The sequence below is a fragment of the Doryrhamphus excisus genome, linkage group LG4 (assembly GCF_037039965.1).
Source record: "Doryrhamphus excisus strain RoL-2023G ecotype Guam linkage group LG4, RoL_Dexc_Guam_v1.1, whole genome shotgun sequence".
Taxonomy (NCBI): Eukaryota; Metazoa; Chordata; class Actinopteri; order Syngnathiformes; family Syngnathidae; genus Doryrhamphus; species Doryrhamphus excisus.
Window position 1 is genome coordinate 21,837,501 of NC_136360.1, and position 23,747 is coordinate 21,861,247.

Consider the following 23,747-nt stretch of genomic DNA (forward strand, 5'->3'; position numbering starts at 1 on the left):
GTAAACAATAGACCGCATCAAATAACGAAATTATTGTATCTGTAAAAGTGTCATGCAATCTGCTATATGTGCACGTTAAGATCATTTATTTCATGTAAAGTATGTTATAAATTTATAATAATTAGAATAAATGTATTATTATTTGATATTATTTGTTATTATTATTTTATATTAATTTATTATTATTATGTTGTAAAGTGCGTTATAAATGTATAATAAGAAGAATAAATTTAGTATTATTTTATATTATTTGTTATTGTTATTTTATATTATTATTATTTGTTATTATTATTATTATTATGTGCCTGTGTCCCTTTTTTCAGGAGCACTTTGTAAACAACAGACCGCATCAAATAACGAAATTATTGTATCTGTAAAAGTGTTATGCAATCTGCTATATGTGCACTTTGAGATCATTTATTTCATGTAAAGTGCGTTATAAATTTATAATAATAAGAATACATTTATTATTTAATATTATTATTATTATTATTTTTATGTGCTTGTGTCCCTTTTTTCACTTTGTCAACAACAGACCGCATGAAATAACGAAATTGATAAAACCGCCAAACCATGAAAATGTCGGCTCAAGCCATGATGCCAGCTTGTATGTTGACTTCAAATGAAATACTTTGGAAAAAAAACGGGCGGGCCGTATTCAAACACTTGGCGGGCCGGATGTGGCCCCCGGGCCGTAGTTTGCCCACCCCTGCCCTAGTCCATCCATTTGTAACGTCTCGCCCTGACTACTGTAATGTACTGCTTTCTGGTCTTCCAAAGTCTAGTTTAAAAAGGCCGCAGCACGACTTCTTACAAGGATGTGTAAATTTGACCATATTTCTCCAGTACCAGCCAAACCTGCACTGGCTCCCACTTCATCCAAGTTGCCACTTTAAGGTTCTGTATACAAAATATGACATGGGTCGGCACCTTCCTATCTGGTTGACCTTGTGGTACCCTATGCTCCGTCTAGAAACCTACCCTCACGACACGCCGGTCTTGCAGGCTATAAGCCCTTTATATTCGGGCACCAACGTTGTGGAATGCCCTACCTGTTAATATTAGAGCTGCTACTTCAGTAGAAATGTTCAAGTCTTTAGCATTTATTTAATATTATTCCTGGCCTGTTTGACTGCTGCTACCCTCCGCAGAATCTGAAAAGATCTGAGGTGGTCCACCTCTTAGAGGCACTGCCAAGGAGGGCCCAGCTTGGCTGATGATTATCCTAAGACTGACCAAGTCTCCTGATGGCCCTACATCTACATCTATGACCTGGACTATTACGCTATTTCGATGTACTTGTCATATGTTGCCCACTCCACTGCCGGGATGGGGGTTCAAATCAGGGGATGTCGTCCATTGTTGCCAGCTTAGAAAGCCCTTTGAGAGGCTTTTGTGATTAAGGGCTGTATAAATAAACTTGACTTGATATCATCTATTATTTAGGATTAGATTTTCACATTATTATTTACTCAGATCTTCCCACGATTTGGGCAGTAGGCCAGAGAAGATAAAGGAATAAATCCATCAACACATTAGATCATTCATATATTGCTATCGTCTCTATCGCCGTTTTTCATTCTCGTATATCATATCATTGTATATCGCTATTATTCATGTTTTAGGATGATGTCATAGTTCCCTCACATCAGCCCACTATTTATCTTACATCCTGAGCATTATGCTATGAAAAGCACCAAATATGTTACTTGTAATAGAAGCCGGGCGGGTGTGCGCTCTAAAATAACTAAATAACCTGGTTAACATTGGGCCTTGCGGCTGGAGGAAACCTCTCACTATTTCATCAACTCCAAGAGATGGCAGTGAGTTCCTCAATCTACCTCTGCGTGCACTTCGTAATACCGCTTGCTGCTGGGGCTAAACTCCAGGGTGGTATACCCGCTGCTCATCACTGGCGTTCAGGCCGTATTCCCGCTGCTACAACATTGGTTCTGTTGCTGCTGTGTTGTACACCTAAATCAAGCCCTTTCCACGTTCATACTATGAATCATTATGAAAGGAAAAGTGCCCTTTTGGAATGTTCCACAATTCTTATGTAGGACATGTATACTCACACGGCGCAGTGTGTAGTAAAGATACACAAACGGGTAAAAAGAGGCAGGTCATGAATGCATGTCATGGGACACTGAAGTAAAATGCATTCGGGAAGAGTTGCGTCATCGCCGTGTTGTTGGATGGGGCGTCGGGTTTAGATCCATCCATCCATTTTCCTCCGCTTATCCGGGTCCGGGTCGCGGGGGCAGCAGTCTTAGAAAAGAAGCCCAGACTTCCCGGTCCCCGGCCACCTCCTCCAGCTCCACCGGTAGGACACCAAGGTGTTCCCAGGCCAGCTGTGAGACATAGTCCCTCCAGCGTGTCCTAGGTCTGACCCGGGGCCTTTTCCCGGCTGGGCATGCCCGGAACACGTCGCCAGGGAGGCGTCCGGGAGGCATCCGGACTAGATGCCCGAGCCACCTCAACTGACTCCTCTCGATGTGAAGGAGAAGCCCCTCCCGGATCTCTTAGGGTGAGGAGTCCAGCTACCCTACGGAGGAAACTCATTTCAGCCGCCTGAATCCGCGATCTTCCCTTGTAGACCCACCACCTACGGGGGCAAGCATAAGGGTCCGGTGCAATGTGTGTTGGGTGGCGGGTGCGTAGGCGACCTGGTCTTCGGCGGCCAAATCTGGTTCGTTGGGTTGCTTTGCTTGTAGTTTTTTTTTAAGCCCGCTCTCCATCCTTCCCACCTGTGTGCCGACCCAGCACACAGTCCTGATCCCGCCTGCCCTCTCAGGTTTATGAAAGGCAAGCAGCTTTGCAGACGGTGCATATCAAATTCCACGTGGCTCTGCATGGATTTTGTAGCACAGACAAAGCCTCACGATACATGTGAGTGGCATAATCGCATATCAACACCCGCAAAGAAAAACTCAGGACTGGAAAACTGGCAGCACAAACTAGACGGGATTTTTGATATCAACAATGCACACTGATTACCCCCTTCTATTCATACCACCGTATCGCTATACGGCTGCCTCTATTGACCATACGTGAAAGAGTGTTGTAGCGGTTGGGTGTGAAGGAAACAAACCGGCCATCTCAGTGAAACACTCACCATGATGTAGTGCCGCTGCATCTCCGTCTTCTCGCTGGCCAGCTTCTCACACTCCAGCTTCAGGCTGCACAAGGACGCACAAGGACATGCAAATGAGACACTTTCCTCGCATGTGGCCAAGTATCGTCATTTCACACATGACCCAGCAGGGCGCAACGCTCTCACTCCACAAAGTGTGAAGAATGAGTCATTAGCGTTACACAACTGGTCTCTACATTACACTTACCTGCCACTGAAGTTGTGTATTTGGATATGCTAATCATATCATGCAAATACCAGAGGAATGTTGTTTCCACCAAGCAGTACTGTAGCTAAATATCTGCTGGTGCTGACCCATTGTTTTGCATACTTTTGTGTGTGTACCAATCACACTTGCATGGTATGCTAGCCGCTATCTCCATGCATGTTAACATGCTAACATTAGAATAGTACAATTTTAGCTGTTTTTAGCATTAGGAATCATAGTAAATCTTTGCGCTATCGTGTTGTTAGCATGCCAACAAAAGAGTATACGCATGCTTGGTGTTGCATGCTAACTTTAGCATGTTAGCGTGTTATTACCATAGTAGTATTTTTAGCCATTTTGTAAGCAGAATTCAGAAACAGTTTGGCTATTATGTTATGTTAGCATGCTAAAGCTGCATGTTAGAATTGCTAGCATACTAACAACATTAACATACGCATACTTGGTGTTGCATGCTAACTTTAGCATGTTAGCGTGTTATTACCATAGTAGTATTTTTAGCCATTTTGTAAGCAGAATTCAGAAACAGGTTGGCTATTGTGTTATGTTAGCATGCTAAAGCTGCATGTTAGAATTGCTAGCATACTAACAACATTAACATACGCATACTTGGTGTTGCATGCTAACTTTAGCATGTTAGCGTGTTATTACCATAGTAGTATTTTTAGCCATTTTGTAAGCAGAATTCAGAAACAGTTTGGCTATTATGTTATGTTAGCATGCTAAAGCTGCATGTTAGAATTGCTAGCATACTAACAACATTAACATACGCATGCTTGGTGTTGCATGCTAACTTTAGCATGTTAGCGTGTTATTACCATAGTAGTATTTTTAGCCATTTTGTAAGCAGAATTCAGAAACAGTTTGGCTATTGTGTTATGTTAGCATGCTAAAGCTGCATGTTAGAATTGCTAGCATACTAACAACATTAACATACGCATACTTGGTGTTGCATGCTAACTTTAGCATGTTAGCGTGTTATTACCATAGTAGTATTTTTAGCCATTTTGTAAGCAGAATTCAGAAACAGTTTGGCTATTATGTTATGTTAGCATGCTAAAGCTGCATGTTAGAATTGCTAGCATACTAACAACATTAACATACGCATACTTGGTGTTGCATGCTAACTTTAGCATGTTATTACCATAGTAGTATTTTTAGCCATTTTGTAAGCAGAATTCAGAAACAGTTTGGCTATTATGTTATGTTAGCATGCTAAAGCTGCATGTTAGAATTGCTAGCATACTAACAACATTAACATACGCATACTTGGTGTTGCATGCTAACTTTAGCATGTTAGCGTGTTATTACCATAGTAGTATTTTTAGCCATTTTGTAAGCAGAATTCAGAAACAGTTTGGCTATTATGTTATGCTAGCATGCTAAAACTGCATGTTAGAATTGCTAGCATACTAACAACATTAACATAGCAGCACTTTGCAAAAGTATAAACATTGACGCATGTATAGTTAGCATTGGTAACATAAGCATAGTATTTTCTAGCTATTTTCATGAGTACAAACATCCAAATACTCAGTACTATCATGTTAGGTATGTTAGCGCATGTTAGCGCTAGTATGCTAACATTAGCATAGTATCATTTTTTGACATTTTTGTGCAAACACTTGTTAACCACTGGCTAACCATGTTATTGAATAATACTTTGCATTTGCTTGCTGTACTTTTTTCAGTTGATTACACTTTTTCCCCGTGTTCTAAATACTCTACTATCATTTCTGCATTTTGACATGCACGCCTTTCCTACTCATGTCTTGTTTGTCTCTTCATCTCTTCATTCAGCTTCAAGGGACGTGCATTTTTTTAAAAATTTTATGTGAAACATGAGCACATTTTCTGTGCATAATAGCACTAGAAAATCAGTTAATTTGAGCTAGCTAACAATGCTGTCATTGGGATACACCTATTTCGACTATGAAGAACTCTAAAAAAAAAAAACCTCTACCAAGGTTGCATGGTTCCCAGTCCCGTCTGGGAATGACGCTGAGACGAGTGGCAAGTGAGGTTGTTAGTCCGCCAGATAAAAATGTTTTTCATGTTAGCTGCTACAATAACAATTGGCTGTGGCTTAGTTAATATATACCATGGAAATTGAACACTGTTGGCTGTTTTTTTAGTATTTTTGAGAGGGCTTTTGAGTTAAAATAGGTATTTCCCATGACATCCTTTGTTAGCCTGCTCTTATTAACTCATTTTCTTGTGCTACAATGCACAGAAAGAGGAAATAAAGGATAAAGGATTGGGAATGATGGGCAGTATTCCAAAAAAAGTGCAGTTCCCCTTCAGCATTCAAACGCTATGTCTTCAGACATTGCCATGATCTCGGTAGATTATATGAACTTTTATTAAATGGGATTAGTACTAGGGACCATGGATGATATATAGCCTTTTGGCTAAATCAGGAATATTGATGGAAATGTTTATAAACATGCAAAGTCTGTGTAAATTAAAAAAAAAATAGTCCTGACTTAGCTGGCCAACTTGCATGCAGCCTTCATCATTTGCACATCAATAAGACAGAAAACGGCACCATCCTTGTTAGCATGGCGTTAATTCATACCAAAAAATGTGCACATGCTGCTGTACCTGTGATACTGGGCCTGGAGAAACTGGAATTCCTCCTTAATCCGGTCCAGAGTTTCCAGGACGGTGAACTTGAAAGACTGGCCAGGTTGCAAGGGGACCTTGATTGGGGAGAGGACAGACAGAAAGACGGACATTTAAGTGCACGTGTGTCTCTTGGCTATATAACACGGTAAGTGCATGTGCATGGCTCATACATTTTAGTGTGTGTGCGTGTCAGAGACGAAGGGAAGATGAAAGTGAGAGGAAAGGTCACTTCCTCTTCCCACACATCATAAAGCTGTGTCCTTTCTCTGTCTGTGTTCTCCTCCTCCTCTAATGACTCTTCCTACTTCCCAGCCCTCTTCCTCATCCCTCCCTCCCTCCTCCATATTAGCATCCTCTTGCCAGCTTGCTAATGTATTCCAGCCTACAAAGAGCTGCAAAAGGAGGAAATGTCATTAGAATCACGGCACCTGCTAAAAGCTAAAAGGAGCAACAAAACAAACATCTCTCAGGGGAACATCTCCCCCACCAGCCTTTCAACCTACACACACAGACACACACACTAAGCACCTTCCTCCACCATGTTTGTCCTAAGACTGGGGTGCTTAATAATAGCGCCACTGTGTGGTGTATGTGTCAGAAAATAACCAAATAACACAAAGTAGATGTTTTTTTTATTTTTGCTCATCTCCATAACTCGGTGATCTATTGGCATACACCCATACACACACACACACACACACACACAACACAACATAACACACACCAAACCAAACGCCTCCGTCACTCGCCGAGTAACATGTGGGACAAGCAATGTCATCTATGGACTTGGCAGGTATTAAAATATTAAAATATTAATGCCAAGCAACATTTCACATTCATTTAGATCCAGCAAGGCATGCTGGGAAGCCCTCTTCCCCCAAGAGGAAATTACCCAGCATAGATTGCGTGCAGGGCACCACAGTTGTCGCCCATTACATCACAGTTTTGTGTGGTAGACTATGGTCTCTTCTTAGTAATATGTAGTATTGTGATCACTAGGTGGCAGTAATGACACAAAACATGGAGACATTAGCTTACAGATATTACCTTAACACTGCATGAAGTCAGCCAAGGCATGTCCCCACATCATCAAGTAAAAAAGTTTTGACTTCACTATTTCAAAATTATTTCACACACATGCTTGGAAAGGGGCGGCACGGTGGTCTAGTGGTTAGCGCACAGACCTCACAGTTAGGAGGACCAGGGTTCAATTCCCGCCATCTCTCCGGGTACTCCGGTTTCCTCCCACATTCCAAAAACATGCTAGGTTAATTAGCGACTCCAAATTGTCCATAGGTATGAATGTGAGTGTGAATGGTTGTTTGTCTATATGTGCCCTATGATTGGCTGGCGACCAGTCCAGGGTGTACCCCTGTAGCATACCAGTACAATGTGGTATAAACAAATAATAATAACAGAGCAAAGGCAACTATAGGGGTGTTATTGCATGTCTACAAGGCTCTAATTGTGTTGGAAATTTATTGTTTGTGATATGAGGCTGCAGGGCAGCCGAGTGCTTAGTACATAGGCCACACAGCGAGGGGACCCGAGTTCGATTCCCCCCTCGGCCATCTCTGTGCAGAGTTTGCATGTTCTCCCTCTGCGTGCGTGGGTTTTCTCCGGGTACTCCGGCTTCCTCCACCATTAGCTTCCAAATTGTCCATAGGTATGAATGTGAGTGTGAATGGTTGTTTGTCTATATGTGCCCTGGGATTGGCTGGCCACCAGTCCAGGGTGTACCAAAAAACGGTCTTGTAGTGGTAGGTTACCGGGACATAAAAAATGTAAAAACAATATAGATTATTGACGATAATTCATAGCACAGACAATAACACAAGTGTTATTGTGACAGGTCTACACGCTTGGTACTACGGTTGGGTCTCGAAACAACTGAGTGCCATGAAGGAGGGACCACTGTAAACCAATGGAGGGTCCATCCCATTTGATCCTTTAACGATGTAAACAACAACAGAAGCAAATGCATCCATTCCAATTCAGCGGCAGTGTGCAGAAGGCTACACGCTAACGCTGAGCTACACAAAGTTGGCGGTTTCAGAGGCGAGCTTCATTAGTCTAGACAAGCACAATTCAATTAGATTTCAATTAGTTCGACGGTGGAGGCCAGAGATGTGGTGAGTTCCTGCAGTAATTAATCCGCAGGGCCGAGCTGAGCCGAGTTAAAGTGGAAGCTAGACAGCAAAGGGACGCACGCTAACTGTGTGTGTTTGGTGGGGTAGGGTTGTGGGTGGTGGGGGGTCTGAAAAACAGATCCCTACTGACCTTGATTTACACAACACACACTGGGGGGGGGGGGACTTGGAGGGTGTGCTACGGCAGCAGAACACATATGGCCATGACATCAGTGACTACATGTAGATTCCCACTTGCAGCATGCACACCACGACAACACACACACACGCTGCAAAGTGGGAGGGAGCGGTAGACAGTAGGACTGATTGGCAAAAGAAGAGATAGTGCCTTGTGTGACAGACAGGCGGATGGATTGAGCGAGCGATAGACTGACGTTGTGACAAAGCGGAGAGAGAAACGATGAGCGAGCTGAGGGCTGCTGACTGAGTCAGACCTTCATCCCTGGCACCCCCCACCATGGGAGGAAGATGAAGGAAGACTTTGATTGCCTGTGAATATTGTTATCCTTACAGGTCATCGTATTCTCAGGTCATGGAGTGGATGGCAACTGGACTGTCTAGGTTGTCTCGGAAGACGTTGGACCGCTCATCCCAGCAGGCTTCATCAGTTCATGTTCAAAGACGAGGTCGCACACACCAGCCAGGCTAGATAGGACACCTCTAATCTAGTTCATGCTCAAAGACTAGGTAGGACACACCAGTCAGACCGGATAGGACAGCTCTAGTCTAGTTCATGCTCAAAGACTAGGTAGGACACACCAGTCAGACCGGATAGGACAGCCCTGGTCTAGTTCATGCTCAAAGACTAGGTAGGACACACCAGTCAGACTAGATAGGACAGCTCTAGTTCGGTTCATGATCAAAGACTACGTAGGACATGCCAGTCAGACTAGATAGGACACCTCTCGGCTAGTTCATGTTCAAAGATTACTAGGTAGGACACACCAGCCAGACTAGATAGGACACCTCTCGGCTAGTTCATGATCAAAGACTAGGTAGAAAACACCAGTCAGACGAGATAGGACACCTCTAGTCTAGTTCAGGCTCAAATACTAGGTAGGACACACCAGTCAGACTAGATCGGACAGCTCTATTTCGGTTCATGATCAAAAACTGGGTAGGACACACCTGTCAGACTAGATAGGACACCACTAGTATAGTTCATGATCAAAGCCTCGGTAGGACACACCAGTCAGGCTAGATAGGACACCTCTACTCTAGTTCATGATCAAAGACTACATAGGATATGAAAGTCAGACTAGATAGGACACCTCTCGGTTAGTTCATGATCAAAGATTAGGTAGGACACACCAGCCAGACTAGATAGGACACCTCTAGTCTAGTTCACAATCAAAGATCAGGAGGAACACGGACAAGTCAGACTAGATAGGACACCTCTAGTCTAGTTCATGATCAAAGACTAGGTAGGAAACACCAGCCAGACTAGATAGGACAGCTCTAGTCTAGTTCAGGCTCAAATACTAGGTAGGACACACCAGTCAGACTAGATCGGACAGCTCTAGTTCGGTTCATGATCAAAAACTAGGTAGGACACACCTGTCAGACTAGATAGGACACCACTAGTATAGTTCATGATTAAAGCCTAGGTAGGACACACCAGTCAGGCTAAATAGGACACCTCTACTCTAGTTCATGATCAAAGACTACGTAGGACATGCCAGTCAGACTAGATAGGACACCACTAGTCTAGTTCATGTTCAAAGATTAGGTAGGACACACCAGCCAGACTAGATAGGACACCTCTAGTCGAGATCACAATCAAAGATCAGGAGGAACACGGACAAGTCAGACTAGATAGGACACCTCTAGTCTAGTTCATGATCAAAGACTAGGTAGGACACACCAGCCAGACTAGATAGGACAGCTCTAGTCTAGTTCAGGCTCAAATACTAGGTAGGACACACCAGTCAGACTAGATCGGACAGCTCTAGTTCGGTTCATGATCAAGAACTAGGTATACATATATTTATATGTTTATATATAATATTTATTTACTTTTTTCAAAATGTATTTTAATTGATGAATTTTAATTACGGTCACACAAAAACATGACAATGTGGGAGCTTCATTTGTAATTTTACATTTAAAGGTGACCTATGATGCTCATTTGGTGGCCCTTTCTATTGAGTTTCTCCTATAGAGCAGCTACTTACAATAACCAAGACACGGAAAGCTTTCTAGATCTTCCAGATGCTGCATATATGGCCATGTATGTAGGCCATGGCAAACATTTGTTGTTGAAGTTGAGCACGAGTATGTCGGGTCTCTCCTGTGCTGTGACAGATGGCAGTACAGACTGTTTGGGGGGGTCTGAGAGGCTGTCACCAAGGGCCAAAAAAGACCTATCGCTGTGTGTGTTTTTGTATGGATGTGCACTAGTACTGCTGTGTGTGTGAGAGAGAGAGAGAGAGCACTAATGCAGGCGTCATAGAGAATTCTGATACCAAAAACTGATCCAGTTAATCTAGCTGGTGGATGGGCAGGAGGGGGGGGCGGTCTCACACACACACACACACACATACAACTTGTGGGACAGCAGTGAATCACAATTTGGACGAGCTGGCACGGGCAAAGCAGGGAATTAGGGAGGATTATCTATGGCGAGTCGAGGGGGGGTTCGGGGGGGTAAACAGAAGGAGGGTTCAGGGAGGTCTGTTTTGACTTGATCATAAACAGGATGGCGATGCTGCCCCTCGCCATGACCATCCCCACCTGTGTCAATGCTTCCACGGACTAGCTCACTGACGAATATTTCAGCAATGGACAAAGATAACAACAACAGACCTGTAATAGATACGCGCTAGAATGGTGTAATCGACTTATGGAGACAAAATAGAGTGCAATACTTGGCTGCAACCAGCAGAGGCACTGTTGGTCTAAATCACACACACTTGCTTACTATAGCATCATTATTCGACTCCATGCTACAGTCACATACAGGAGTACACAACTACCATGGAGAGTCATTAATAACATTTCTAAAACCATATTTATGTCATCAGGAATTGATTAACTGTTTGCATTCCTGGAGAGATATTATATCCGTACATTCATCCACCCATTTTCTATACCGCTTGTGGCAGGTATGCTGGAGTCTATACCAGCCGTCTTCAGGCGAGAGGCGGGGTAGATCCTGGACTGGTCGCCGGCCAATCGCAGCACACTCAGATATTGTAAAAATATATAAGTGTTGTCTCCAAAAAAGATGAGTGTAACTCACTTGAAACATCGGGTGTATTAGAATAATCACAAAATGATGACAAAAGATGGTACCATTGCAGGACTGTCCCCATCACAGTTGCCCCCATCGGCTTGTCTTTCTTATTTCGTGTACCGTATGTCTGGACTAAGCAGGAAGAGGGAAAAATACATAAGCGGGAGTGCAGAGAATAGTGGGAGTGCCCACTTCTACACTACACCAGGGGTGGGCAAACTACGGCCCGGGGGCCACATCCGGCCTGCCAAGTGTTTGAATACGGCCCGCCCAATCTTTCCAAAGTATTTCATTTAAACTCAACATACAACCTGGCATCATGGCCTGAGCCAACCTTTTGATGGTTTTATCAATTTCGTTTTTTGACATGGTCTGTTGTTTACAAAGTGCTCCTGAAAAAAGGGACACAAGCACATAATAATAATTATTATTATTATTATTAGATTATTAAATTATTATTAGAACTATTATTATTATTATATTAATGCTAATTATTATATTAATTATATATAATATTATTGTTATATTTGCATATTTTACATAATAATAATATAATAATTATTATTTTAATTTTATTGTAATTATTATAATATTTTATTATTTTTTAAATATTTAAATGTAAATATAAAATAATAAAAAATAATAGCAGATTGCATGACAATTTTACAGATACAATAATACCAGGTGGACTGTTACGTGTAAAATATATAGTCTGCCCCCCGCCCCCGTAAATTTAGTCATATCAATGCGGGCCCGCGAGTCAAAAAGTTTGCCCACCCCTGGACAGTAAACAAGTTCACCAAGCTCCCAGTCTCATTGCGTCCTCTTGCGGCTGTCCATGAAAATATTCACTCATAGGTTCATGTCACTCAGTATGAATTAACATTGAAAAACATGTTCAATTCAACATATATTTTGATACACAGTTCGTCCCTCACTCTATTGCAGTTTGAATATCACTCATGACTGTGAGAAATATAGAAAGACAAGTTATAGATAGTCCAGTGGTCATGAAGCATCAGTAATGTAAGGAGACATGACGTTACATTACATTACATTTCACACTGCATGGAGACTGGCCACTCAACCACCGACTTATTCATTTTTCACATGCCACGGCCGAGACGGACACGCCATGGCTGAGATTGAGTGAAAAAAGGGTTCTCCTCTCAGTCTGAGTGGAAGTGGTACATGTTCTTAAGTTTAGAATAAATGAAGTGGAAAAGCTAACTAGTTAGCTCGCTAGTTTGCTATTCTAGCAGCCCTCTTTTGTAAGAATAACAGAGTGTAAAAGTAACTCCAGAGGTGTTATTTCATGTCCGCATTGTTTTAATCATGTTAAAACTTGTATTCAGAAACTCATAAACAGGTTTTCTATGCTGCACTTTACTATTTGGATATACTAAGGCAGAGGTAGGGAACCTATGGCTCGGGAGCCAGGTATGGCTCTTTTGATGACTGTATCTGGCTCTCAAGCATTTCTTACCACAATAAAAATGTATTTTTGCTAACATTTTAAAGTAAAATTTTAATTCGTCCATCTATTTTCTACTGCAATACGGTCGACCATATCCATCTTTCCTGATATTTTCCAGGTCAAACACCAAAACTTGATTATTACTGGGTAATGCTGTAGTCTACCTCGGTCATTGAGATGTCAAAAAAACATGTAAATGTAAACTTTCCTCCTTTAGTCAAATAGCTAAAGCTGCAGAACCAAGCCTTCTGATAAAGATGGCCAAAAGAATGAAATATACTGAGTATGGTGCAAAATTATGCAGCAGCAGAAGTTGTATTAATGGTATTTGATTTATTATTAGACACTGCGCTGCTCACGAAAGTGTGCTGGCCACACCCCATTGGCGTGGGGTAGTGTGCCTGGTCTACGTAATTAGAGCCCATTATCTAAAACTGTTGGTCTTACATAAAAATGCACACATTTTATTGTATTCAATGTTTAAAAAAATGTACATGGCTCTCACAGATACACATTTTAAAATATCTGGCCTTCATGGCTCTCTTAGCCAAAAAGGTTCCCGACCCCTGTACTAAGGGGATTGTACAAAGTCAAGTGGCCATCAAAAAGTTGAGTGGTGATCACGCCAACTTCTGCAAAGTCTCTTATCTAAGCTGGCGTGAAGTCTTTGTGAACTGGAACCGTCACATTCAAGTGCACGGTGGCCGCTGACGTCCTTGCAGAACACTCGCAAGTGATACTGCAATCATCCATCTGGTGACTGACGTCAGCGCGATTCGTTTTGCATTCTGTCTGAACGCCATCACGGGAGGCTTTGTTCGTCTCTCTCGGTTCATCTTTCATAACAGGCAACTTCTGTTTTTTTCCCCCCCACCCGCTGGAAAACGAGAGCGCAAGTGTGGAACAGATGAACGTCTGCGAGTGATTGGGTAAGAAATAATTCGATCTGGCTGCTCGTCTCCCTGTTTAGCCCCTGGCGCGCACCGTATCCACACGATGATGGCGGGCAAGCCCGCGCAAGAAGGCATCGGCAAACACTAACTTGTTCTTCAGCACATTTCTTGCCTTCTACTTCCACCCCGTCGTTTTTCTACCCGCCTTCTTCATTTTGCATGAAAGCGTCTCAGACAAGCAGAGACACATTCGAAGAGACCATGAAATAATAATTGGCTGGTGAAATATTTAGGGGCAAAAGGCACAATGAATAGATGAGACATGCCCAGGATTGGTGGTGCTCCTGTGAACAACAACAACAACAGCTTACTGCTTTTGGACTGATGGGACGATATCCAGCAAGGATGTGTGTAGTCTTATGAACACATCGCTTATGTCCCGTGTACACACAAAGTCTTTCTTCGGATGGCTTTACAATTGGCTGAAAGTTTGACAAGTTGTGATGGGCAAGCCCATAGGAGAACTATCAAAATATCAGCTTCTATGAACTTCTGCAACCTAGCAGAGGCACTGTTGATTCAGTCCGAAGAAGATCACCATGTGGGCCATGCAGACCTCTGCTACAGAACAACTCCTCCAAAGAAAATAGACTAATAGACAAGATGAGACGTCATCCAACTAACTGTGTCACATGTGGTAATATCGTTTTATTATGAAGACAAATACTAGGGTGAGGGGTTGGACGTTTAGTGGACACGGCTGCAAGCCAAACGCAAAGCATTTTGCATGCCCATAAAACTATTTTCATCACACCCATACAAAGGTCTACCAAGCTACGGTATAACCGTTTATGAAACACCGGGTAAAATTCGCCAATCATGTATTCCTTCAATAAATTGATTTTTTTTTTGCATTTAAGTCACCGCAATTTCATTTACTAGGACAAAAGTACACACTCTATGCAGGTTAAATAAGTGTAAAAAGTTAAAAAAAAAAAAGAAAGAAAAGACCAGCCCGGATAAGAATGCATCGCCTTGGCTTCTCATTTACATGACAATGAACAACTATTCACACTATATTGTTCTTGTGTGAAAATAGTTTCCAGTTCTATGGTTATCGTCACACACTTCTTTGGTCTCACTTTTCAATAAGGTACACAAAAATACAGCAGTTCATGAGGAACTATGACACATGAATTCAGAACAGTTACTGAGGAACTAGTATAGAACTAAGAAGGAACTAATGACTAAGCCACATGGATTTAGAGTAGTTACTGAGGGACTAGAGCACAAGCATTTAGAGTAGTTACTGAGGAACTAATGAAGTCATGAGAAACCGAGTAGTTACCGAGGAGCCATGGCGCATACATTTGGAGTAGTTACTGAGGAACGACGGCGCATACATTTAGAGTAGTTACTAAGGACTTGAGGCTCTCTTGCTAGGTGCTAGCATGGTAGCTGTTAGCATGTTAGCATTTAAGCTAATTTGTTTATGTTTAAAGGCAAATACACACATGGCATGATGCAGGGAAGTTATAGGACATCCTTGGCAGTTTCTAAACTTGAGGCCCTCTTGCTAGGTGCTAGCATGGTAGCCGTTAGCATGTTAGCATTTAAGCTCATTTACTCATGTTTAAAGGCAAATATACACATGGCATGATGCAGGAAGGTTATAGGACAACCTTGGCAGTTTCTAAACTTGAGGCCCTCTTGCTAGGTGCTAGCATGGTAGCCGTTAGCATGTTAGCATTTAAGCTAAATTGCTTATGTTTAAAAGCAAATACACACATGGCATGATGCAGGGAAGTTATAGGACATCCTTGGCAGTTTCTAAACTTGAGGCCCTCTTGCTAGGTGCTAGCATGGTAGCCGTTAGCATGTTAGCATTTAAGCTAATTTACTCATGGCTACAGGCAAATATACACATGGCATGATGCAGGAAGGTTATAGGACAACCTTGGCAGTTTCTAAACTTGAGGCCCTCTTGCTAGGTGCTAGCATGATGACTGTTAGCATGTTAGCATTTTTGCTAATTTACTCATGTCTAAAGGCAAATACCCACGTGGCATGATGTGGGGACACTATGGGACTGCCCCAAACTTTTCGGGACCTGAGGCTGTCTTGCTAGGTGCTAGCATGGTAGCCGTTAGCATGTTAGCTAATTTACAAATGTCTAAAGGCAAATAGACACATGGCATGATGTGGGGACACTATGGGACTGCATCAACCTTTTCGGTACTTGAGGCGTTCTTGCTAGGTGCTAGCACGGTAGCCGTTGGCACACCGGGCCCGAGGTTCACAGCACAGGTGGCCAGTCCATCAAAATTTCCGCGGGAATTTTCTAGTTAACTACTGTAATTGTGGGTACCTTATTGTAAAGTGATACCACTTCTTCTTAGCCATTAAATGTAGCACTTGTTGTTTTTTTTTTTTCTCCCTTCCTGTGACATTAACCGCCTGTTGTAATGTCCCCTGAGCTCATTTGTAAACAAACCTTCACCTTAAGAGGAAGGATGTCGTACCAAATGCTCCGTGTTTGAAAAGTGTAAAAGCTTTCCCAGAGACCTCTGTGACGTCACAGCAGCTGCTTGGAGCATGTGCCCCAATACAGTGCACCTTGCCGGGCCACAGCAGGTGTCTCCTCCCCCTCTGTACTCTGGTTCTCCTGGTAGTAGTCATGTCATTAGGACTCATCCATCCGGTCCTGAGTTGCCGACTGAAGTCAAACACACAATTAAGAGATTGTGTCCGACCATGGAGACACATTTTCCAAATGTAACTTTCGCCTGTTTGAATCTGGTGGCGGTTCCATCCTAATTCCCCAGCCTCCACTGTGGATGCACTTAAGTAGCACATTTGCAGCAGGAGCAACAACAGGAAATGAATATTCCGGCTGTAGTTGTCTAAAAAAGAAACAGGAAGACCTACTTAAGCGTGCTCTGAATTGATGGCTGCTGGAAGGCAAACAAACGCACACGTGAAGGTGCATGCGTGTTTGGCACTCTCGCACCTCGCCATATGGATCATATTCCATGGCGGCGACAGAAATAACGCCGGCGGAGGGGGTTGGAGTGATGGCGTTTACATGTTGGCATGGGGGTCAAGCTTGATCACAAAGGTCTGCATTATTCTTTATTGCTTCCATCTTTAACTTCATGCCTTTCTCACACTTCCGTCTTGTCTCTTTGAGTCCTATTAGCATTCTCTGTGCAGACCTAATTGATTCCTCATGCCCGACTCTTGTGAAATGCCATTCATAATTCTGTATGATAGTTATGTGTGTGTGTATGTGTGTGTGTGTGTGTGTGTATCTGGCTGGCAAGTCGCTCTGCAGGCGGACTACACACTGCAAAGTGGCCGCTGACCTATTTGTAGCACAGACACAGAGAATGACAAATAAATCTGATTATAGCAAGCGGGCCGTGCCCCCCCCCGGGAATAAAAAGCGTCCTTGGTCACACTGAGCTCAAGCTGTCACTCACCCCTGTGGGATTTTTTTTTTATGAGTCCCTGCGTATTTAACCTTTATCTCACTTTGCATTTAACCTTTACTTTACACTGGCGGCGACATTAACGCCAGAGTTTGACTGCACTTGAAGGCTTTTTATATAGGAGCGTTGGAATGAAAGGAGCATGATGGAAACACACACACGGTAGTGACCTGTCCAGACAGTAGGGTCAGCTCCACCACCGACTATCTACAAGATGAGACAACATATGGGGGGCCAACATCACGACGCCGATGACAGACCCAGAAGAAATATGTGCTTACCGGATGCCTGCCCTGAGGGTACATGATCCCAGGAGAGGAGAGGCTTCCAGTCCGTTTGATGGCCAGGTTGGTCCCCTGGCCCTCCACTCCTCTGCCCTCCACCGGTCACACGCTCAGAAAGTCCACTTCTTCTTCTGGCAAATTCAGTCCGATGCTTGTTTATCCAAGAGTGTCATAAGAAGACCCTGGACTTGCTCTCCTCTTATCAGTCTTCCTCCTTCTGTGATCAGTCAAGGTCCAAACATAGTGACATGACAAAATTACATCCCACCCGCCCCCCCTTCTTCTTCTTCTTCTTCTTCTTCTTCTCGCCTCTGCTCGTCACGTCGCCGGATGCCCCTTCACCCGGTCATCCAATGACAGAAACATAAACACACAGATGGATACCCTTCTTCTCTGCTTGGTCTTTCCTCCTCCTCTGTGACACGCCGAGCGCTGCTGCAGAAGGGGAGGGAGAAGACGAAGATGAAGAGAGTGTGTGCGTTAGATTTCTTTTTTTAATATGAAAATTTTAAAAAATAAAAATAAAAATGAAAGAACAGCAGGTCAGTGGAGGATCCAGCGGGCTTTTCGGCAGCAAACCCTAGACTGTAATATATTGTGCCTGTTGGCTTCAACACAAACAGGACAGGCAGCTAAAGCTGCTCTTAAGGTGGACTGAGCAGATCGCCGAGAGAGAGAGAGAGAGAGAGAGAGAGAGAGATGGATCTTTTTGCCGTTGTGGTCACACAGACAAAGCAATCAGTCGTATACAAAGACTGATAAGGAAGTGAGACTCCCAAACAAATGCGGCCACAGTCGTCCACGACTCATTATCAATAAGTATTAAAGCGTATCAAAGCGTGATTTAAAGCGTAACAAATCCTGATCAATCGGCATCAAAGCGTGAGTTGCCGTAGCGATTCGGGAAATAATTTGTCGCCTAAAGCGGGAACGAATTTCGTATCAGAGCGTATCAGAGCTTATCAGAGCTTAAACATATCTGAGGAGAACGTGAGATTTTTTGAAAAATGACGCCGAATTTCGTCGCCGATTCAAAGCGCGACATTCGGCGTCGGTGTGAACGTAGCTTTAACGATATATATATGTATATATAATATTTTGGGGCCATGGCCGCTTTCAGGAGAGAACATTTTCCAAGAATCCTGATGACAATTCCAAATATTAACAATAATTCTTCCATTTATTCAATATGCCATCGGGATGATTCATATTTACATTACAACATAGCAACGGTCCCACATTTGTAGCAGCTTTTGGTTCCAGACTACCACACGAAAATGTTTTCAAGTCCAAATGGTATCATCCACACGGAAACGGCATTTTGAAGTTTCTGAAAGGGGCTTTTTGAGTGGGAAAATCTTTCCAAACAATTCCAAACAATGACGTCATAGAGGTGGACCAACGTAATACAGTATGCAAACATACATGAATCGCCCCAGTTTACCGTCTCCTGATATTTTGTTGTTCTCCAAAAGGATTCCAATAAATAATTCCACTTTGTCATAAGTACCTGGATGAGCCACAAGGGAAGCAGAAGACTGACATGTTACAGGCTTTCTTTCTTCTTCTATAGTTTGGTGTCACGTGGTTGTCTACATGTGTTTACAGCGCCACACGTAGGTGAGACTTGCGTATGACATCCTTTTCCTCCCAGTCATCAAACCCAAGTGGACACTGCCAATGTATTCAATTCAATGTGATAAATTGAATATTTTGGTAACTAGAGGATAGACAACCTGTTTATGACTTTATAAATACAGGTCTTAACATTAATAGCACCACTATAGTCACCTTTACAATCCTATTCTTTATTTACAACACACTGTAACTCTTATGCCGCAGGTACTCCATACGCTAGCTAGCTAGCAAGCTAGAGCTAGCAAGCCTTGAATTTCTTTCTTCTCAACTTAAGAAGCCAAAAACGTACGATTTCCACAAGCAGTGGTCGGTGAACTCTATCTTGTGGGACAGCCGTGGCTGATTTGATGACTTCATGCAGTGTTGAGGTAATGTCATGTAAGCTAAAGTCTCTGTGTTTTGTGTCATGACTGCCACCGAGTGACCACAATACAGTTGTATTTACATACAGTATGTGTGGACTAATGTAGATATAGACATAGTCCACCACCAAGCAGCCATCATTTATTCAGTCATTCATTTCTGGAACTTTGGAATGTACCAAGGGACAACTGTACTTCTGTTCCACAGAAGGTGCTAGGAAGAAAGTAGATGGTCATTTTCAAGAGAAAAGTCTTAAAGCTTACAGAAATTGAACTATACAAAGACCAGCATTGTCCAAGTCAGGGGTCTTGAAGGCACCTTAAGTGGGTTCAAGTTCACTTCAATTAGACCATAAACGTAGCGTAAAATGAATGCATTGCATTAAAAAAAAAAACGTACACCTACACCCTTGATTGACACAACCTGGAGCCAGTTAGATGCAGACACGGATCCACTCAGGAAAGGCTACCGGGACACAAGAACAGCATAACAAGGTAGGCACTTCCTAGTTTGGGACCTTCCTGCTTTTAGCGCATCTTTCCAGGATTTATCAAGAACTTTTCAACATGGCATTGAAGAGGGTGTCGCTATTCTCATCCAAGATGAGATATTCGCCGACTGCCGACCACTAGATGCTCAAACCACACTGCCTGTCATCCACGCATCACACATTGATGTTATATGCCATTCCCAGGGTTGTATACCCATTGGCAGTCTATTCATTCTGTGTTTGTGTTTGTTATGAACACAGTCCATAATCAATATACAAGACTATAATGTCTGTGGGCTCAAACACTACCACGTGTTTCCACGTAGAGAGCATCAGTCTGACCCAGACGTCTTTTGGCGCTGCTCATAATGACTTTATCCCGGGCAGCTCTGCCTTTGAACTTGATCAAACAGCCATTAATCCGCAACGCTGGCGAATTGGACGCAGCCGTGCCTCTTGGCATGTGGGTACAGGGTTTCCAGTAAGACAGAAAGTGCATTTCATAACAAGAAGGTCAGCCAGAGGGCAGCCCCGAAGACTTCATTAAGGTCACATACAGAGTTCCTATCATCCTATGTGATCCTTACCAAACACCACTTCTGGGGAATGACTCAACTCAAATGAACCAACCTCTACTTTCACATAGAGTTGCACAGATTAACTGATTAATCGATGGTAATCAATTACCCAATTAACTCTTTTGGTCATAGATTTATTGTTTTTGATTTAAATAAGTAAATATCCTCTGATTTCAGCCTCTCAAACATGAATATTTTGTAATTTCCTTAGGAAAGAACGTAAATCCAATGAATCCACTCTACACACCTGTAAGTCAGTGAAACTCAAGCCTTTGTTAAGTACTCGGGAGTCAGTGAAACTCAAGTATTCATTGAGTACTTAGGAGTAAGTCAAACATGAGTCTTTGTTGAATACTTGAGAGTCGGTGAAACTGGAGTCTTCATCGTGTACCGATGAGTCAGTCAAACTAGAGTCTATGTTGGGTACCGATTAACTGCACCGATTAACTGATTAATCGATGGTAATCAATTACCCAATTAACTCTTTTGGTCATAGATTTATTGTTTTTGACTTAAATAAGTAAATATCCTCTGATTTCAGCCTCTCAAACATGAATATTTTGTAATTTCCTTAGGAAAGAACGTAAATCCAATGAATCCACTCTACACACCTGTGAGTCAGTGAAACTCAAGCCTTTGTTAAGTACTCGGGAGTCAGTGAAACTCAAGTATTCATTGAGTACTTAGGAGTAAGTCAAACATGAGTCTTTGTTGAATACTTGAGAGTCGGTGAAACTGGAGTCTTCATCGTGTACCGATGAGTCAGTCAAACTAGAGTCTATGTTGGGTGCCCGTGAGTCAGTCAAACTTGAGTCTATGTTGGGTACCCGCGAGTCAGTCAAACTTGAGTCTTCCTCGAGAACCTTGGGTGCTGGTGAAACATGAGCTTTTGTCATATACACTTGAGTTAGTGCAATTCCAGTCTTCTTTGAGTTCTTGTCGAGTACCTGTGAGTCAGCAAAACTCAAGTCTTCATAAAGGACCCGTATGTCAAGAGTCTTTGTCAAGCTTTGTCAAGCATGTGAGCGCCACTGAAGCCCGAGTCTTTGTCAAGTACCCATGAGTCAGTGAACTCAAGTCTTTTTCGAGTACCTGTGATTCAGTGAAAGTCGAGTCTTCATTGAGGACGTGTGTGTCAGTCAAACCTGAGCCTTCGTCAAGTGTCCGTGAGTCAGTGAAACTCAAGTCTTTGTCAAGTACCCGTGAGTGACTGAAACTCAAGTCTTTATCGAGAACTTCTGTGTCAGTGAAACTCGAGTCTTCGTCATGTACTTAACATCAGTGAAACTGGAGCCTTCGCCGAATACCTGTGAGTCAGTGAAACTTGAGTCTTTGTAGAGTACCCGTGAGTCAGTGAAACTTGAGTCTTTGTAGAGTACCCGTGAGTCAGTGAAACTTGAGCCTTGTAGAGTACCCGTGAGTCAGTGAAACTTGAGTCTTTGTAGAGTACCCGTGAGTCAGTGAAACTTGAGTCTTTGTAGAGTACCCGTGAGTCAGTGAAACTTGAGTCTTTGTAGAGTACCCGTGAGTCAGTGAAACTTGAGTCTTTGTAGAGTACCCGTGAGTCAGTGAAACTCAAGTCTTTGTCAAGTACCCGTGAGTGACTGAAACTCAAGTCTTTATCGAGAACTTCTGTGTCAGTGAAACTCGAGTCTTCGTCATGTACTTAAAATCAGTGAAACTGGAGCCTTCGCCGAATACCTGTGAGTCAGTGAAACTTGAGTCTTTGTAGAGTACCCGTGACTCAGCGAAACTTGAGTCTTTGTAGAGTACCCGTGACTCAGCGAAACTTGAGTCTTTGTAGAGTACCCGTGAGTCAGTGAAACTTGAGTCTTTGTAGAGTACCCGTGAGTCAGTGAAACTTGAGTCTTTGTAGAGTACCCGTGAGTCAGTGAAACCTGAGTCTTTGTAGAGTACCCGTGAGTCAGTGAAACTTGAGTCTTTGTAGAGTACCCGTGAGTCAGTGAAACTTGAGTCTTTGTAGAGTACCCGTGAGTCAGTGAAACTTGAGTCTTTGTAGAGTACCCGTGAGTCAGTGAAACTCAAGTCTTTGTCAAGTACCCGTGAGTGACTGAAACTCAAGTCTTTATCGAGAACTTCTGTGTCAGTGAAACTCGAGTCTTCGTCATGTACTTAAAATCAGTGAAACTGGAGCCTTCGCCGAATACCTGTGAGTCAGTGAAACCTGAGTCTTTGTAGAGTACCCGTGAGTCAGTGAAACTTGAGTCTTTGTAGAGTACCCGTGAGTCAGTGAAACTTGAGTCTTTGTAGAGTACCCGTGAGTCAGTGAAACTTGAGTCTTTGTAGAGTACCCGTGAGTCGGTGAAACTTGAGTCTTTGTAGAGTACCCGTGAGTCAGTGAAACTCAAGTCTTTGTCAAGTACCCGTGAGTGACTGAAACTCAAGTCTTTATCGAGAACTTCTGTGTCAGTGAAACTCGAGTCTTCGTCATGTACTTAAAATCAGTGAAACTGGAGCCTTCGCCGAATACCTGTGAGTCAGTGAAACTTGAGTCTTTGTAGAGTACCCGTGAGTCAGTGAAACTTGAGTCTTTGTAGAGTACCCGTGAGTCAGTGAAACTGGAGCCTTCACCGAATACCTGTGAGTCAGTGAAACTTGAGTCTTTGTAGAGTACCCGTGAGTCAGTGAAACTTGAGTCTTTGTAGAGTACCCGTGAGTCAGTGAAACTTGAGTCTTTGTAGAGTACCCGTGAGTCAGTGAAACTTGAGTCTTTGTAGAGTACCCGTGAGTCAGTGAAACTTGAGTCTTTGTAGAGTACCCGTGAGTCAGTGAAACTCAAGTCTTTGTCAAGTACCCGTGAGTGACTGAAACTCAAGTCTTTATCGAGAACTTCTGTGTCAGTGAAACTCGAGTCTTCGTCATGTACTTAAAATCAGTGAAACTGGAGCCTTCGCCGAATACCTGTGAGTCAGTGAAACTTGAGTCTTTGTAGAGTACCCGTGAGTCAGTGAAACTCAAGTCTTTGTCAAGTACCCGTGAGTGACTGAAACTCAAGTCTTTATCGAGAACTTCTGTGTCAGTGAAACTCGAGTCTTCGTCATGTACTTAAAATCAGTGAAACTGGAGCCTTCGCCGAATACCTGTGAGTCAGTGAAACCTGAGTCTTTGTAGAGTACCCGTGAGTCAGTGAAACTTGAGTC

At 42.9% G+C, this 23,747-nt stretch overlaps 2 protein-coding genes across 4 annotated transcripts in view; one reads left to right on the plus strand and one right to left on the minus strand.

The window, feature by feature from the left end:
• tle2b (TLE family member 2, transcriptional corepressor b) overlaps window positions 1-17,789 on the minus strand; it is an 86,114-nt gene extending 68,325 nt beyond the window's left edge. For all 3 annotated transcript variants that reach the window (XM_078790381.1, XM_078790382.1, XM_078790380.1), the window contains exons 1-3: window positions 17,515-17,789; window positions 5,964-6,061; window positions 3,116-3,179 (exon numbers count right to left, since the gene is read on the minus strand). In XM_078790381.1, the coding sequence (XP_078646507.1) occupies window positions 3,116-3,179; window positions 5,964-6,061; window positions 17,515-17,538 (186 nt within the window). In that variant the 5' untranslated portion in view covers window positions 17,539-17,789. The remainder of the gene's footprint in view (window positions 1-3,115; window positions 3,180-5,963; window positions 6,062-17,514) is intronic.
• The window catches only part of LOC131129410 (disabled homolog 2-like), a 39,999-nt gene continuing 29,937 nt past the window's right edge, over window positions 13,686-23,747 (plus strand). The window contains exon 1 of the mRNA XM_078789932.1: window positions 13,686-13,778. The gene's annotated coding sequence lies outside the window, so the exon portion shown is untranslated. The remainder of the gene's footprint in view (window positions 13,779-23,747) is intronic.